The 19,616-nt window shown below is 39.7% G+C and overlaps 1 protein-coding gene across 4 annotated transcripts in view; it reads right to left on the bottom strand.

The window, feature by feature from the left end:
- The window catches only part of CHD1 (chromodomain helicase DNA binding protein 1), a 56,668-nt gene that overhangs the window by 26,859 nt on the left and 10,193 nt on the right, over nucleotides 1–19,616 (bottom strand). For all 4 annotated transcript variants that reach the window (XM_075078154.1, XM_075078153.1, XM_075078156.1 and 1 more), the window contains 8 exons: nucleotides 10,022–10,226; nucleotides 8,899–9,003; nucleotides 7,519–7,586; nucleotides 5,201–5,350; nucleotides 4,646–4,917; nucleotides 2,928–3,153; nucleotides 1,987–2,087; nucleotides 1,553–1,731 (listed from right to left, as the gene is read on the bottom strand). In XM_075078154.1, coding sequence (XP_074934255.1) covers nucleotides 1,553–1,731; nucleotides 1,987–2,087; nucleotides 2,928–3,153; nucleotides 4,646–4,917; nucleotides 5,201–5,350; nucleotides 7,519–7,586; nucleotides 8,899–9,003; nucleotides 10,022–10,226 — 1,306 coding nt within the window. The remainder of the gene's footprint in view (nucleotides 1–1,552; nucleotides 1,732–1,986; nucleotides 2,088–2,927; nucleotides 3,154–4,645; nucleotides 4,918–5,200; nucleotides 5,351–7,518; nucleotides 7,587–8,898; nucleotides 9,004–10,021; nucleotides 10,227–19,616) is intronic.

Genomic DNA, 19,616 nt, shown 5'->3' with positions numbered 1-19,616 from the left:
AAAAACACCAAGAAATTTGCAAGTTGAAATTAATTTGATTGCTAACCTAAACTTCACAACAGGAGTGACACTAACTCACTCAAAGTTTACTTTTAAAATAAACTACAGTACTGAACAAGCCAGTAAAAATGCAGGGGACTGGTACCTACAAAAAAACTTACTCTTAGTAGTGCTATTTTCCATATGTATTACTAAATATCATCATTACTATTTTGAATAACCTTCAAAAAATATTTCGTATGTGTCCTACCTCTAGAGTCATAGAATATTTCCACATTTTTACTATCACAACTGATGTGGTGGCTTGAACCTGACCGACCGCTAAGCCATGACCCAGTTGCTTACTCACTCCCCACCCCAGCAGGACAGGAGAGAGAACTGAAAAAGTGAAAGTGAGAAAAAATTGTGGGTCAAAATAAAGAGTTTCTTGGTTGAAGGGAAAAACCTAACCAACCTAAAAAAACCCCACAACCAGAAAACCCCCCACAAGTGCCCCACAGCCCGAACCTCATTTTATTTATTTATATAACTCTATGTATTTCTGTACATTCATTTATGTTCCGCATTATACATTATACGAAGTTCTAGAAATCCATTTAATGTATGTTCTTCACACATCAAAGTCTATCTGGGCATAAACCACCTCATCCTGTCACAGTCTCCACAGGATAATGTAATGCTTGATGAGCAAGTTCCTTTAAGTCTTGACTCAAACTTATTTCAAGATATGACAGCGCTTGAGAACATATTCTGAATGGTAGCTGCACATACTTTTCAATCCTTTCTTGAAGTGCTAACTCTCGAGGCATCAAATCACCTATTTAATCTCATCTTGCTCAACCCTGTTGACAGTACATTTTGAAGAAGTTTAATGGCTTATTGTGCACAAAACATTACACTACTAGCCTCAGGATCATTCATTCCCCCTACACCCCTAAAATGACTTGCACTTTTGTGCCTCTGGTTCCCATTTCAGGGCTATAAACTTGATCCATTCCCCTTTTTCTCACTTTTCACAAAGTCATCTGGTAGATTATTTATCACCATTCCCTCGCCCTCAAGAATTGATTAAGGAGATGGTTGACGTGTATGGGGAATCATTCTGACACTGATGCACTTTGTCTTCCATTTGGCTATGGACAGAAAGGGAGTCACACATTAACTCACCAGCAGACTGATGACCAGCAAGTCTACGAGGAACAGCCACCTCTGAATCCCCTACTCAGCGCACCCAGTTTTATTGCTGAGCATGACACTAAATGGCATAGAATATCTCTTTGGTCAGTGGGGTCAGCAATACTGACTGTGTTCCCTCCCAGCCCCTTGCCCACCCTGAGTCTACTTGTGGTGAGGAGGGCACAGCAAGAAACAGAGAAGGCCTTGACACTGTGCAAGCGCTGTTCAGCAACAGCCAAAATGCTATTGTTTAACAACACTGTTTAGGTCACAAATCTAAACCACGGGTCATACAGGGTGCTGTGGGGAAAATTAACCCCATTGTAGCCAGACCCAGTACAACTCGTTATAAATCCGTTGTAAATTACAAACCCACCTTACAGTCCTTAAAGGGAGTGGTCTTGGATTGATTTCTGCTGAAGTACTCATCAATGCGTGCCTGAAACTTTTTGGCAATGAGAGCACCATCTTCCCAGCTACATTCTGAATAAGGCAGACCCTGCCATTTGCAATAGTAGTCTGGATAACCAGCCGCTGATTTCTGATTTGAATGAGCTGCAGAAATATACCAGAGATATCTGATCAGGATTTTACCTGCCTCTCCTACGAAAACACTCATTTTAGAAAATAAGACATCATAAGCTAGCTTCATAGCACAGGCAGTACGACAACCTTTCTCTTTACCCAGAGTTTTGGTTTGGATTAAAAAGTTATATTATTATTCTAAATTTCTTAACTACAAATGCAACATATAAGCAGTGAACATACAGAATTCTCAACACCGTTTTTGTCTACAAGTTTGCAACATACCGATTATTCTTTCCACTATCTGATATTGTTTATGTAGATCATCTGTAAGCTCCTGCTGGCAGTTGTAATACTCCACATCTTCTGGAGAAGCATTTTTCAGCCTGTAATGGGAATTCATTTACAACACTTATTACATTGCATAGTTCTAAAACTAAGAAAATTTGGCAACTCTAACGCTCTGAATGTAAGCATCACAGGAATGTTGCTTAGGGAGCTTCTTTGAAGGGACAACTTAGTAATTCCTACTACAAAATTGTTGCATCTGGCCTACTAGGTGCTTCATCATTATAAGAACGCTTATCAAGAGACACTACTACAGCTACACGTGGTACTAGCCATGCAGCTAATTCAGAATACCTATTCTCAACAATAAGTAGTGTACTTTACAGAGTATTTTCATGGAACTGTATTCAGGGTGGGTCACTCTATAAGAATCCATCTTATGATTAAGTTGTTAAAAATCCCACCAGTATTCATTGATTATATTAAACATACTAATAAAACTGAACACCAAAAGGTGATGTTATAGATTAGTTCAGGTTTTTGTTTCCAGGCTTGAACCTCAGGTTTGAGCCAAGAAAACTGAATTCTTTGAAGTAATCTGAAATGGTTAATACACCAAGAAAACATCCCGCAGTAATTCATGAAGAACTCTGATCAAAGTGCAATGATAAAATTCATAAAGTTAAAATTTATTATTTATTTTTAGTCAATACCCATCTTCTTAAAACTTCATATATAACACACACCCACTAAAATCAGGTTCAGAAGATTATCCCTACAGGCACATGTTAAGGAGGCTTCAACTTTTAAAGTTTTTGTCTTCCTGTTGTATAGACACTTGAAGTTATGCACTTAAGAGGTAATAAGTCTCAGAAACACAAAAGAACATCTACAGTATTACAAAATCAGGATCGTGAAGTCTACATAAAAATATTCACCATCGTTTTGTTTCCTGATCCTTTTTCTTATAGTTGTCCAGCTTCTTCATTCCTTTAACATTTTGTTGCTTCAGTGTTTCTTCAGTTTCCCAAGTGTTATGGATGTGTGACCAACCTTTCCATTTAATAAGATACTGTATTTCTCCTGGCTCCTTTGACTTCTCAAACCCAGCATTTGGGTCACCATCTGCCTCAACTGCATAGATGGTGGTTGCAGCACCTGTGGCTGAGGAAGAAACCACATCATAAGCCTTAAGTGTGTATTGCCACAGGTTAACCAGTAAGAAATGTGGTGTAGAAAGCAATTAGTGATACCTTTAGATGGCCATATACTTGACTAGTATCTACAGCTCTCATGTCATTACTCTTAACATATCTCTGTCATACTTGTTCAAATAACACATGCACAAGTAGTCAAAAGAGAATCAAAAAGGGGACCAAAACTTCTTATCTTTTCTTACAAGAATTTTCTTTGCATTCCTAGTTTTTACAGTGATAATCGGGGAATACTCCACTAACGCTGCCTGTTGTCTTCTCTGTTGTATTACTCTCATCTCTGAGCACACAAAAGACATCTGATGTTATGCTTGGTCAGCCTTGAGACATCAATAATGTACTACTAGGGTTACCATATATCTACTTCTTCCTAGACAGTTTTTACTACTTCTTCTGCCTTTGTTATCTTACCTGGGAAAATTTGTAATTAAGTACAGTCTGTATCACAGCTGAAGGATACTAGCAGCAGGAAAGGGGCTCATTTCTGTGAGTATAGTCAGGTAAAGAAATAAGCCCAGCAAGCTGCAAGGGCCAGATAAAGCAACAGAGAATGCCAACAGCAAAAGACAGCACAAGCATCAACAACACCTCGGCAGGAACAATATAAGAGCTTAGTTCCAAAGGCTTTGACCACAGCAACTGGCACTACACACTGGAGCAGGATACGCTATAATTTGGGACAGCACGAGAGAAGAAAGTTGAGAGGAAGAAGAGTGCAGGTTCTGAGGTGGGTCAGAAACTTGGGTATAACAGAGAAAGGCAGCTCTGAAGTGCAAGGGGCCCAGGGTTTGACACTGGGGTGTGCGTGTGTGTGTGTTAATGTTTTCTTTTTATAATTAGAATCCTAATTTGCAGACTAAAGCACGGAAGCAGAACTGCTATATACTGCATCCCATTAATCCTGGAAATATGACATGCCTACCACTATTCACAAAATAAGAGTTCACATGCAAGTGCAACACTGAAATTTTAGATGCATTTCGTAGTCATTCTACACACTGCACAGTATTCAGACAATTTGTACAGCGGTTACTGAAATAACAACTTCAGTGGTTCAGCCTTGCAAACCCCATCTTTCAGGCTCTCCTATCTCTATGCCACTGTATATAATCTCCACTGATAAAGTATCACTAAACTGTGCAAACAGTAGTGTAACAATATGGCATGCAGTTAGGCAATACAGAGCTATCTTCCACTTCATTTTTATTTTCTACTTAGGTATGCAATTCTTCTACATTTTACTTTGCAACACTTAGAAGGGACTTTAAAAAGGAACATCCTTGTGAATATGACATACAAAACAACATGACTTTTTGGTAACTTTAAAATTATTGCTGTTTAAAAACCTCGCAGGTGACCTACAGCTGAGAATATTTGCTGAAGTTGCACCACAATGCACTCCAGGACGTTAAGAACGTGGACAACAACAAAACCAAAAATACCTCCTTTTCGGCCAACTCTACTATCCATGAACTTCTCTATAGTTTCAAATTCATCTTCTTCAGTCTGTGGGACATCTTCTCCACAAACTTCCAGCAAATCATCAGAATCTGTCTTGGTTTCTTCAGCTTCTTTGTAACTAACATTGACTGTTGCCTGGCGACGAGATCCTCTTTTATCATAATCATCATCATCTTCTTCCTCCTCGTCCTCTGATGAATCAAGTTGCCTCTTTTTCGGTCCTGCACTCTTTTTTCCACTTTTTGGCTTAATTCTTGAAGACAATAAGATATGACACAACAATGATGTTTCAACAGGGACAACTATAAATCCTCTGTATTGCTTTCTGTGTACATGTATTTTATGAATGCTAAGTTACATCAGACAGGAAAAGGTATTCACCAGAAAGCATTAGTATATTTAGATCCTGTGTAGCTTTAAAAACACTTCACTGTTTTTAATAGGCATTAATGTTTTCATTCACATGTGCAGTAGCAGTAAACACTCAGTTGCTTATTAGAAATAGTACCAGAGTATCCAAATACATGACTTCTTACCTGCTTGGAGGTTTCCGGCTTTTGACCTTGTTTTTTGGCTCATAGTCAGACTCACTCTCTTCACAACTGCTTTTCTCCCTATCTTCTTCTGATTCCGAATCAGAACCAGTTCCTGATACTGACCCTGATCCCGACATTTGCCAGTCTTCACTGTACATATTGAAAGACAAAAGAGTAGCTTACATTGTTGGGTTGTTTTGTTTTTTAAATCAGGTATTCATCCACAGGGTATCTGCAGTAATTTCAATATTCTTCACAGAAATAAAAATCTCCTAACCGTTATTTCAGCTGATGAGACAGAAAATTGTCATAAGTCACAGATAAGTAAAAATGCCCAATGGCTGCAAAGGGAGTTGGACTACGTTTTCTGTTATCAAGATGTAGATTTAAAATCCAAAATAAAACAAAGATTTTGATTTCTATATAAATTTCAGCATGAAAAAACGAGTTAACATGACATTAAGAAGCCAAAGCACTTAGTAAGTCTAACTGGAAAGGTACATATTTATCAGAATTTACACATGCTCAGACCATAAAGCCCTGGTACGCTATATTCTGGCACATCCCATATTGTCTAATGCTTATGGTGCCTGTGGCCCATGTGAAGAATTAGCAACTTTGGCACAGGAATCAAAAAATAATAGGGGCAGATCTGAGAAACACCCAGAAAAAATGAATTGCAGTAACCTGCGAGTGGCACTGCTTCCCCAAAGCTCCCACTGAGCTCCTAGATGAGTGCTTCACAACCAGGCAAGATACTATCAGTAAGACACTTGTGACTGAGCAGCAGGATCTCCTTGTTCCTGCTTAACTGAGATCATCTACTTTGCAACAAGAAAGATGTAGCCACTGATGAACAGCATCTTGCTTCAAACTCTGACTTTATACAGGAAATTTTAATTTTAATAACTTCATGAAATAAAAAGAAGAAAAACAAGTCTGGTATGCATTATTGAAATATTGCTAAATCTTTATACTATCATCAGGTTTAGGTTTACTTGACCAAGGTGTCAAATGTTCATCAAAGCTGGAATATTACCAAGAAATCTCTTCCTTAAATTTCCAATCAGGAAGCCTAGGTATTAGTGCTTTGACCCCTCTCTTCTCTCTTTCCTGTCTTCCCAGACATTGGGTCCTGGAGAAAATTACATTCCCATTGTTCCAGTCATCCAAGAGAAATACATGTGTCTATTGTACAGATGGCATATGGCCAATGGTACAGAATGTCTTATTAAAATACCTTTTCCACAAGCAATAAATTAAAAAATAGTAACAACAAATCCATGACCTGTATTTATTTGGAACAGAAAAATATTTGGAAAATAGAAATACACAGAAACAGATATAAAGCACCATCCTCTAAGGCTTGATCATGTACCAAGTTACACATGAGATATCTCTGATCTGCATGTCAGGTAAAAACTTCAGACATACTTGTTCAGAGAGTGACAGGACAAAAATTCAAGCATTGGATATATGAAGTGATTTGGTTATGGGTTCCTAAACTTAAATATCCTTCCTGTAACAGCGTATGCTATTAGATGAAATCAAATCCTTAACTAACAAAAGACTGCGAATAACAGCTCATTGCTAAGAAAGTACCATTTTGCACAGTTGGTGCTTTTTCTTTGTGCCTTTTTTTTTTCCCCAACTACCATTTTTTTAAGATATTATACTGGCAACCCTGGACACTGAGGTGATTCACTAATTGGGAGAGGTGGAATGACAGAACAGTTCAATTTCTATACACCATTCATAAAGAACACACATCACTGCCTCTCACTGCCACAGTAACAAGGTACAATCCTTTTCACAAACTTTTTGAGGTATCACTTGGAGCTTATTTTCAGTTAAAATCCTTTGCTAGTCAATAATTAATTACTGTCAGAACTACAGTGGCTTTCAAACATGTCAGAGGGGAAAAAACAAAAAAAAACACCACAAAACCAAAAAGAAACTAAGGGATTCTAACTTGAATTTGTTGTGAGACAACCTACTTAAATAGCTTTCCATTTCTACAAAAATCTTTAGGGAGAGCCTTCTGCTCCATAATAAACTGCAACAAAGCATTTTAAAAATAAAAGCACTTCTGAATGTTTTTGAACAATACTGCAGACTCTCTACCCAGAAATTATTCTGATATAGACGTCCCTGTGAAAGTTTATTTTAAATATTCCAGAATGTTTATCAAAACTGGAAACACAATATCAAGATGACTTAAAAAGAGAACTTAAGCATTTCCAGTGTGGAGAAATGAAACATGAATTATGAGCATATGTCACTATAACAAATTATGTGATATTATGAAAATATCTTACTCTCTATGTTTTTTCTTCTTGGTTTCACTGGATGAGTCATCTGCAGAATCTTCAGTACTTGATGAGTCCTGCAGGTGAAGAAAAAAAAAATCAATTCATTATCACAAAAAGAATGAAGTACTTCTAACATTAAAAAGATAAATCAACTCCCACTTTCAAACCAGAGGCCTATTATTCATGTTTTACCCTCTTCATCCCCGCAGTGTAGCTGTTAATACAGAACAAGGTAAGGACTGCTATCGTCTTTGTATTTATCCATCTACCAATACATTTTCCCAGCACAACTCTAGAGAACATCACAAAAAAACTGTCTTAAAAAAATAACCATTGTGCCTACATAAAAACAGTCATGGTTTAAGCTGCCCCAAATTAATCAAGATGATGGTTCTATTAAAATCCTAATTAAAATCTCCTACCCTCAGGCACTTTTTCACTTTCCATATTCGTTCACATTTAAACACCAGTTTAAGAAAGTTTTGAGAATAGCATGTTTCTTCTTTCTCTATGCTTGAAGAAAAAAAAAGAACCCTCTTAAAATTAGATTTTCCTAAAATCAATCTCATCAATATTAAATTCGGATTTAGATTAAGTTTTATCCTGAAAAACATCTTTCAGAAAAACAGTACTTAACAACAGCTGTAAATTAATGTGTCAACGACAGTTGGTAAGTTCTGTGTTTAAGTTTTAATGATGAGCTGCTAAACCAAACAAAAACTAAAATCCGTACACAGGAGTGTGACTACACTGCACAGTTTTTGAAATGAAGGAAAGTCTGCTTTATAAATAGATTCTATTTCATAGTAACTGGTGCCTTTAGAAGATGTTCTTACACACAGTCAACACAAAGTCAACTTTCTGTAGCCTACGATTTAGGTTTTAAAATGCCAAGAATACAGGTGTCACTTTTAAAATTAGAGAATTCTTTTTTAGTAACTGTTACAAAATTTGCAGAAATAGGGTTTTCTAATCCATACAGAATTACTGAAAACCACAGCAGCTACTTTACACAGAAACAAGTTGAAAAACTATTTCAGCATTTTTAACTGTCTATACAAAACTTGAGACGACAAAAATACAATGCAAGTCAGTATGGTGTGGCTTGAAAGTTCTGTCCATACATCAAAGAGTATCTAGCTAAAAATACCACAGAATCGAGGCTGCTATAATTCTGGAATATCTCACTTGAAAACAAGTTAACTAGACATATTTTTAGTTTTCTTTATAAAAATGTCAGTTATTTGAACGTTGCTTTTATAGACTAAACCCAGACTTTTATGTACACTTTGAGTGCATAACTTGGCTCTACATAATTTTATTCTAACATATTAGAAAACGAGATGGACATGTTTGTATTTTAAAAATATAAATTATGTTATTCACCTCTTCTGAACCACTGTCTGATGAGGCTGCCTTTTGTTGTTGCTGTTGCTTCTTGAGCACTGCTGATCTTTGCACAGCAAATATACTTGGACTAGACTTCCAAAACTGAACAAAAATGTAAATGAAAGAGTCAGTTAAACATACTGAAAGTCTCCAGTTTACCACATATTTACTTTTCCTGAGTAGCATCACTATTAAGACTAGCCTTAAATTCTATCAATTAAAAAAATTCACTACAAAATACTGCATATACTAATAACATCAGATAGCTTTTTAAAGTAGTAAGATTTCTGCAGAACAGAACATTATGTAAGAATTGTCAGGACAATTCCTGCAGCATGGTTAACAGTAGTTGTGTAGGTATGGTGAAGGTAAAGCATTTATGAAGTACATTTTTTAACTGATGCAGATAAATCCTTTCTGACCACTTAGCTGATATGTTTTTCTTTCATAGAGCAATACTGAAGAACTTGAGCAGAAACATAACAGAGAATCCTTAAGTCTTCAATTCTTGTGGAAGCTAATATATGACTACCTTTCATATATATGGTCTACCACTTCAATTAAGTCCCTGTAACACAGGAAAGTGCAGGTAATTTTGGCTCACTGGATTTAAGAGACTTCTAAACACTGGTTTTTCCTGAATTTAGCTGACTTATTGGTAAAAGAGCCAACTGTACGTAAGCTTGAATTTTTTTTTTTTTTTACACAATCATTTATTAATACAAGGAAACTAAGCATTAGAGAAACAGTGTAAAAAATAGATTTTCAGAAATAACATTATGTGTGCTTTTGTCTTCCATAAATTCCAGTAAATTAGTGCATGCTTCTGCATTATGAAATTTAAGTAAGCATTTAAGTCAAAATACTTACAAATGTGAGAAGTTTCAAAGTGTCTACTCAAGTGCTTTTTAATGAGAAACTCAGCCCAATGTTTAAGACAGACAAGCACATGTATTCACTAACCCAACCAAGTTAAAATCTAATTAAAACCACTTCATTACCTCTTTTTGGGTTTTTTATTTTAAATAAAAACTGCTCTTGAAACTAAGTGCACAGAATGATTTTTTAAAGATTTTTTCCCCCACAAAGGATTCATTTATATGTGTTCTTTTTTTTTTACCTCAGATCCATCAACTTTCGGCAGTTTAGCTTGACTTTGTTTCTTCTCTCTAGATGTGTCAGACTCTGATTCTGACTGACTGCCTGAGTCTGAACCAGAGTCAGAGTCACTGCTGCCTGACTGGCTGCTGCTTCCGTCACTACTGCTTCCAGAGCTTGAACCAGATCCAGAACCCGACGCTGACCCAGAATCATCATCTGATCGGCTGCAATGAGAATTTAGTAGGATATTACACACTTGCCAAGGCAACAGGATTAAAGTAAAAATATCGCCTTAGTTTCACCTATAAATCAATTGTTAGGTTCGAACAGACAAATGGGTAGCACACAAATGGATGCAGTTGATTAAATAAAGTTAAAAATAAATAAGAAATGAGAATTGAGAGTGTAATCAGATACTTTTTGTGAAGCCTAAAAAAAGCAAGCTAAAGCAAGAATTTTCAAATTAATATCGAAGAGTCAAGCAAAGGAAATAAAAGTTGTAGAAATGTTTCTTACCCATGCACACTTTCCATCCCCATCCCCTCCAAAATACTTGTTTAGCTCCAACAAACGCCACATATACATACACACCTCTTAACTGTTAAGTCTATTCCACAAAGACCTGTCCAACTAAAATATAAAAGACTGTTTTCAGTGTTTATAGATCAGTAGTACTCCTTAAAAAAAAAAATATGTAGAAGTACATCTCTAAAAAAAGCTACACAGACCATGTTTTTCTGTTAAAATAACAGCAGTAAAATTCCCCATGCAGACAACCCTGAATTTGTTACTGATGGTATGACTTGTCCAAGCCTCTTCCTTGGCACATGCTTGAGCTACCAGATAATTCCACCTGTACATCCATTTTATACCAGATTTAACATACAGAGAAAGCACAATACTTAAAGATAAATATTTATTTTAGGACCATTCAAAAACTTAGAAACATTTCGTTTTCTAAAAAAACTTCACGAAGTAGCCAAGTTAAAACTTTAATAAGATTCCTCATCAGGTTAATACTACCATATTTCAAAGATAACATGAGTAAAAACATTGCATTCACACCACCACAGAGCAAAATAATTTCAAATTTTGTACACAGTGGCTGCAAATCCTTAAAAAACAGAGCAAACATGAAGCCAGAATCGATAGTGATAAAGCCAAAACCTGGTATCAAAACCTAGCCTATCTCTGCCAGCGCAATCCATCTGGCTGACAGTCAGCTAGAGGTAGGGAGTGGGGGAGAGGGCAGCTTGATCATCCTCTGCCCTAAACATACGAAACTGACATTTTAAAACCACAAAACAAAGCAAAATCGCTCCTCTTTCTGCTTTTGCTAACACCAACAAAACTGTACCAGTAAACAAGAAATGAAGCTATTCAGAGACAGACTCCTGTAGACTGCACCTCAATCAGCCATCTGCATCTGTTGACTTTGAAAGAAAGAGACAGGAACAGACCATGGTAAAGCTTCCTTGTTCTGAAGGGGGAGATATCGAGAAACACACTGCTGCTAGCTTTCCCTGCACATGCTGAGAGGAAAACTGGGATGTAACAAGGCTGCTCCCAAACTTCGTATTTCTGTCATCAAAGGCTTACTTCAGGCATGGTACTACTACACTAATCTCACTCACCAAAAAAGCAGGGCACTAGCTACAGAATATGACCAGAGTTTAAACTGTTTACCAGAAATTAACAGCACTCCATCACAATATTCCAAATACATTTTAATTCTGATAGCTGTCTTGTACACAAATGTTACCTTACTTTTAATGCTGGGTAAATCAGACCATTATAAAACAACTGAATTTCTCAGCATAGGAGAGTGCCATAAGTAAGTGTCAGGAGAACTATGGAAGTCAACACTAACCATAAATGAAGAGAAAGAGAAGAAAATTCAGCATGGAGAAACCTTGAGCCACAAGTAAATACCAGCGAGGCAAGTCCCAGTGACAAAAAGCCACAGAAAATGTCTAAATCCTACCTAACCTTGGAGGAGGGAAACAGAATCAAATACTTCCACGCAGGACAAGGCTTGCTCAAAGAGGGCAATAATGTGGATTACCAAATCTAAAACAGATGCAAAATACTAAGCCATAAGGATGGTAATTAAGTTAGTTTTCCATATAGCAGTAAAATATTTCATACACACTAATATAGTGCTAACCATAACTTCAAATGTATATAGAGGTAGAAGCAACCAAAACAAAGTACCTCTTTTCTAAGTTAGCATGGGGAAACTGACACTCGAATAAGCCATCTTGGTCAAATGACTTGCCAACATTGTAAGAAACATGTAAACCAGCTAGAGGAGAGAATGGTGGAGACACCAATGGGAAAAAAAAAAAAAAGGAAAAAAACTCCAGTTTACTAAGATAAGTAAGCAAAAGTCACAACTGTCAGATTTAGAATTAATGGGAAATTGTAAGCAGCCTGATGTTCTTCAACAGAGGAATTAAGTGGTAAGTTCATATACAAAGTCATTGAGATACAAAAAAAACCCCTAGTAGATAATGCTAGTTGCTCTGCGGTTGGATGCAAAAACCCAACTATTTCCAATTCTTTTCCTTTATTAAGAGATCAGCTAGCTATCATCTAAGGTCTCCGTTAAGTAATACCAACATAAAATATTCTTTAGTCAGACAGAACACACAGAGTCCTTACCTTGCCAACTAGCTCTCAACAAAGCTGGGAGTCTGGGAATGAACTCCCATTAGGCTTATGAGCAGGACTAGCAGAGTAACAGCTATTTCATAAACCCTGCTTCTCACACTAAATTGGCCTGATTTCGGCAAGAGCAGACTAATACAACCCAACTACATATCATCTAACAGTATGTGCTGGTTTTGACTGGGAAAGAGGTAATTTTCTTTATAGTAGCTTCTATAGGACTATGTTTTGAATTTGTGCTGGAAACAGTGTTGATAGAGATATTTTTGTTATTGCTGAGTAGTGCTTACAGAGTCAAGGCCTTTTCTGCTTCTCACCCCACCCCACCAGCGAGTAGGCTGGGGGTGCACAAGAAACTGGGAGAGGACACAGGACAGCTGACCATAGGTATATTCCATACCATATGACACCACGCTCAGCATATAAAGCTGGGGGAAGAATAAGGAAGGGGGGACATTCGGTGTTAAGGCAATTGTCTTCCCAAGTAACTGTTAAGCATGATGGAGCCTTGTTTTCCTGAACACGGCTGAACACTTGCTTGCTGATGGGAAGCAGTGAATGTTTTGCTTTGCTTGTGTGGGGCTTTTGCTTTACCTATTAAAGAGTTTTCTCACTTTTACCCTTCTGAATCCCCCATCCCGCTGGGTGGGAGTGAGCAAGGGGCTGTGTGGTGCTTAGTTACTGGCTAGGTTACATGACTAACATCTGAAAGAGTAAAAATGTTAAAGTCAATATTCAACCATGTTACTAATAAATACAGGACTGCAGAACAAATCTGCAGGTAGAAGTAAAAGGGATGGGGAGAGAAAGAAAGGAAATTACAAGAAAGAACAACAAACAAATAATTATGTACACAACAACTGGTTTAGGGCTGCCTTAAGATGGTATGTATGAAGGACAATGCAGGACCACTACTGTAGACTAACAGCTAACTGGTACATAGGAAAAAAAACAGAAAAATAAAATTTAAATGCCATAGCATCAATAACATCTTTATTATTCCACAGTGTTAAATCAGCACAAGGAAATGGAAAAAGACAAACTGAGTAGCACCAAGTAATTTTAAATCTAGGGGAACGGCAAGGAGTGTAGCTTGTAGGTTGCAGCGAGTGCCCAGACCCTTCTCCTAGTGTAAAGGTAAGTACCTGCATAAGGTGTGCACAGGTTGATGATCTGTTGCATCTGATGGCCAAGTCGCAGGAAACGGTGTGCAGTATTAGCAGAACCAAGGTGGAGATAGATAAGTGGTTTCAGAACCACATGCCTGTAGCAGACATCACTGAGAAGGAGGCACCTTGGACCCTGGTAACCCACCAAAGTAGGACTCTGCTTCAGTCTCCACCCTCCACCATCACTACCAACAACAGATAGGAAGCTTTAACAGCTGTGGACGCCCACAAGCAAGATCTGCAATGTGCAACTGTAGCAGCAGCACAGAGTGGATTCCATAAGAAGAGATGAGTGCCCATAGTGAGTGGGTGACTCTCTGTTAAAAGGCACTGAGATGCCCATCTGCCAACCTGACAGGGAATCATGAAAGGTTTGCCCCCTTCCAGGCGCTAAGATCCGAGACACCACTGAGATGGTGCCACAGCTTGTCAAGAGCACAGGTTACTATCCACTGCTACTCTTCCATGTGGGCACACATGATGCTGAAAGCCAGAGCCTGTGCAGAACCAAGGAAGACTATAAATCTCTGGGGGAGCAAGTGAAAAATATTGGTGCCCAAGTCATCTTCTCTATTTTAATAGCTGGAGAAAAATGGGCAGACAATAACAGGCGAGTAATGCAGATCAACTCCTGGTTACGTAGCTGGTGTCAAAGTGAAGCTTTTGGCTTTTGTGACAACAGGACGTTCTTCACAACCATAGGCTGCTATGGAGGGGTGGAATCCACCTGCCTAGAAGGGGCAAGGGAATATTTGGCAGCAGGCTGGCCAACTTGGCTTTAAACTGAAGGACTCATGGGGGAGGGGGCAGTAGTCCACAGTGGCAATGCTAGTGCCATCACATCCAATGGGGGAATAAGCCAGGCCAATCAGAGCAGTGACAAAGGTGCCTTAGCTGCCTCATGAGATGATAGTCAGAAGACCAACCACATCAAGGGTGTGCATGGCTAGAGTGGGTCCTTGTGCACCCCTCCAGGGAAACGAGTGTGCTCAATTACCTCTCTGAAATGCCTGTACACCAATGCAGGAGGAACTAGAGATGCGTATGCAGTCACAGGGCCACAATCTGATCACAATTACAGAGACACGGTGGGATAGCTTGCATGACTGGAATGCCGTCACGGATGGCTACATACTTTTTAGGAAAGACAGGCCTGCAAGGCAAGGTGTGGGAGTCGCTGCAATGTATCAAGCTCTGCCTAGGGGTGGAGGAATAACAAGTCAAGAGCTCATGGGTAAAAACTAAGGGACAGGCAAACATGGGTAACACTGTTGTGGGTGTTTGCTACAGGCCATCTGATCAGGAAGAGGAAGGCCACAAGGCCCTCTACAGACAGCTGGAAGCAGGCTCACAATTACAGGCCCTGGTTCTTGTGGGGACTTCAACCACCCTGGTATTTGCTGGAAAAGAAACATAGAAAGACACGCACAATCCAGGAGGTTCCTGCAGAGCATCAAGGATAGCTGTTTCGCACAGGTGGTGGAAGAGCCAATGAGGCAAGATGTGCTGCTGGACCTTATCCTAACAAACAAGGAAGGGCTGGTTGAGGATGTGAGGGTTTGGGGGTAGCCTTGGCTGCAGTGACCATGAGATGGTGGAGTTTAGGATCCTGAGTAGTAGAAGCAGGGTGACAAGTAGGATTACAACCCTGGACTTCAAGAGAGCCTCGTCAAAGACCTGCTAGGAGGAATCCCATGGGCTAGGGCTCTGGAAGGCAGAGCGGTCCAAGAGAGCTGGTCAGTATTCAAGCACCACTTCCTCCAAGCTCAAGATCAGTGCATCTCTAGGAGGAAGAAGTCAAGCAAAGGAGCCAGGAGCCCTGCATGGATGAGCAAAGAGTTTCTAGAGAAACTCAAATTGAAGAAGGACGTTCACAGTATGTGGAAAAAAGGGACTGGCCACTTGGGAGGAATATAGGAATGTTGTCAGGGTATGCAGAGATGCAGTGAGGAAGGCCAAGGCTCAGCTGGAACTCAGTTTGGCAAGGGATGTCAAGGATAACAAGGTCTTCAAATACATCAGTAGTAAAAGAAAGACTGGGGAAAACACAGGCCTCCTGCCAAACGAGGTGGGTGCCCTGGTGACACAGGATGCCCCCAGAAGAGAGACAAAAAATCTGGAGAAAGGAGGACTTCCCCTTGGTTGAAGAGGATTGGGTCAGAGATCACTTAGGCAAACTGGATCCTCACAAATCCATGGGCCCCGATGGGAAGCACCCATGAGTGCTGAAGGAGCTGGCAGATGTTCCTGATGAGCTACTGTCCATCACCTTTGAAAGGACACAGAGGGCAGAAGAGGTGCTCGAGGACTGGAGGGTAGCCAGTGTCACTCCAGTCTTCAGAAAGGGCAAGAAGGAGGACTCGAGAAACTATACGCCAGTCAGCCTCACCTCCATCCCCACAAAGGTGATGGAACAGTTCATTCTGGAGGTCATCTCCAGGCATGTAGAGGACAAGAAGGTTATCAGAAGTAGTCAACATAGATTCACCAAGGGGAGATCATGCTTGACCAACCTGGTAGCCTTCTATGATGGCGTGACTGGCTGTGTAGATGAAAGGAGAGCAGTTGATATTTTTTACCTCAACTTCGGTATCAAAAGCCGTGCTATCGTCCATAACGTTTTCATAGGTAAGCTTAGGAAGTGCAGGTTAGGTGAGTGGACAATGAGGTGGACTGAGAGCTGGCTGAACAGCAGCGCTCAGAGGGTTGTGATCAGTGGTGCAGAGTCTTGTTGGAGACCTGTAACCGGCAGTGCTCCCCAGGGGTCTGTGCTGGGTCCAGTCCTGTTCAATATATTCATCAATGACCTCGATGAAGGGACAGAGTACAGCCTCAGCAAGTTTGCTGATGATACCAAGCTGGGAGGAGCAGCTGACACACCAGAAGGCTGTGCTGCTGTTCAGTGAGACCTGCACCAAGGGCAACCTAATCAAATTCAACAAAAGCAAGTGTAAGGTCCTGCACCTGGGGAGGAACACCACCATGTACCAGTACCAGTACACGTTGGAGGTTGACCTGCTGGAAAGCAGCTCTGCTGAGAAGGACCTGGAAGCGCTGGCAGACAGCAAGCTGACCATGAGCCAGCACTGTGCCCTTGAGGCCAAGAAGGCCAATGGTATCCTGGGATGCATTAAAAGGAGTGTGGCCAGTAAGTCAAGGGTGGTTTTCCTTCCCTTCTACTCTACCCTAGTGAGGCCACATCTGGAGTACTGCATCCAGTTCTGGGCTCCCCAGCTCAAGAAAGACAGGGAACTACTGCAGAGAGTTTAGTGGAGAGCTATGAAGACAATCAGGGGACTGGAGCATCCCTCTTATGAAGACAGGCTGAGAGAACTGGGTTTGTTCAGCCTGGAGAAGAGAAGACTATGGGGGGATCTTATCAATGCTTACAAATATCTAAAGGGTGGGTGTCAATAGGGTGGGACTAAACTCTTTTCAGTGGTGCCCAATGACAGGACAAGGGTCAATGGGCACAAGTTGGAACACAGGAAGTTCCACCTCAATATGAGAAAAAAGTCTTTCCTGTGAGGGTGACAGAGCAGTGGAACAGGCTGCCCAGGGAGGCTGTGGAGTCTCCTTCCCTGGAGACATTCAAACCACACCTGGACGTGGTCCTGTGCCCCCCCTGCTCTAGGTGTGCCTGCTCAAGCAGAGGGCTTAGACAAGATGATCTCCAGTGGTCCCTTCCAACCCATACCGTTCTGTGACTTGCTAAAACATTTACCAGATCTTAAGATGCTATGGCATTATTCATACATGCCTAAAAAGAATTTGAAATTAACTAGTAAAAAGCACTACAGGAGTTCAAGCATAGAAGACTAGTCTATGTTGGGTACAGCCTACTTCAACTCTAATAATCTAAATTAATACAGATGTATGAAACTACACCAGAGTTTCTGCCTGTATACCTCCTCATGTACCACATACTCCCAGAGGTCTTGATGCAACTACAACACATAAAAAAGATAGGTAAGATTAACAGATGTGGCAATTTCTACTGAGTTGTGAAGAACTTTTCCTGTTCACTGGCCACAGGAGAAGTAACTGATAGGCTGTGATGACTACCAACGCATATTTATTTCATTGTCTCCTTGCACACTATATTTCAACCTGAACTTTGTAAGAACATTGACTTGGAGGCATAACCTCTAAAAAGACAATACTATAACCCAGAAACCTGAAGTTCTTATTTGCAAAGGAGGTAAGAAACGGGGTAATACATAAGTTCTGCATAAACGTATGCAATGAAGACATACTGCAGATCACTGAGACAGTACTAAGCAGGACTGTGTTACATGTAATACCTATAAATCCCTAACAGCTGCAGCAGTCAATACATCAAAGGACTTTCCTCTGAGAGTTTTAAAGGATTTGAATCAACAGTAACAGTGATGGAGAACCTGAGGCAAAACACACACCATCCAATAAGAGTTACAGGTTATGTGCTCAGTTTTCAGCATAAAAAATAATTTCAAAATTAGAGGCAAAATTGGTATTTTTCTTTTGTCACTTCAGTCACTGTAGTCAAAGATCCAAAAGAGAACACAATCCGTGTTCATTCAATGTTCTCAGAAAACATCCAGAGATTTATGTCAGGATCAAAATATCACACACTTCTGCATGCAGATTGTGTCCTTGCTTTGCCTGTACTAAAAAAAAAGTTTGGTCTTCTAAAGATAATCTTTCACAATGTGTATCATCAATTCGAACTACAATACTGATTTTTATTATTTGAAAGAAAAACTTACTACAAGCTAATTCCAAGTCATTTTACACTAACACAGGTGTCAGCATGACACGGCTAAAGAACAAGTTACTTCGTTCAGCCATTCCCTCTATCAAAGAGACTGCCTCTGCTCTCACAGGGATTTTTTCTTAAATGGGGGAGGGAGAATAAAAAAAACTGAAAACTCATTCCCTAGCCAAACTAGGGGGAAATGCCAGCAGACAAAAGAAAACCTTTTTGTATCAACACCACCAAAAAACCCCTCTACTGCCTAAGAGGACTAGCTACCTATTCAAACAGAAACTGAATGGAAATTTTAAGCCTAAGACTTATTTCTTAATTATCTCTAAAGGTAAGTATCTACAAGGCAGAGAGAAAGAAAGAATAGACTTGACTACTAACTGGGTTTTTTCTTGGTTTTATTTCTCTCTCATGGGAAACAGCTGTAGACCAGCATCACACCAGGCTACCAACTTGCCAGACTACCTACCAACTTCTGATACAGAGCACCTTATTTGTTTTTTAAATAATATTTGTAAGAAAGCAGCAGCAATAAAATAAAAACATAGACCTATCTAACTTTCTAAAAATCAAGAAAGCCAACACAATATGCAAAGACTTGCTTGGAATACAGGAAGAAGTGTTACATAAAGAGGAGAATAAAGAACTACCTTTTCCCTCACAACAAGGGGGCACAGCTAAGAGAGAGGATTCAAACTGACCAAAGGGATATTTCATACCATGTGACATCATGCCCAGTATGTTAACTGGGGGGAGCTGGCCGGGGAGAGAGGAGGGAAGCAATTGCAGCTCGGGGACGGGCAGTGTCGGATGGTAGGTGGTGAGTGGTTGTATCGCTTGTGTTTCTGGTTTTTTCCCTTTTTGATTTTATTATATTATCATCATAATCATTTTAATTATAATTATTATTTTATTGTAATTATTAAACTGTGCTTATCTCAACCCACAAGTTATTTTGCTCTTCCGATTCTCTCCCCCATCCCACAGGGGTAGGGGGGAGTGAGCGAGCAGCTGCATGGTGTTTAGTT

This window comes from Phalacrocorax aristotelis, chromosome Z (genome assembly GCF_949628215.1).
Source record: "Phalacrocorax aristotelis chromosome Z, bGulAri2.1, whole genome shotgun sequence".
NCBI lineage: Eukaryota > Metazoa > Chordata > Aves > Suliformes > Phalacrocoracidae > Phalacrocorax > Phalacrocorax aristotelis.
Note: the sequence above shows the minus strand (reverse complement) of the source record. Positions and strands in the feature narration are given on the sequence as shown.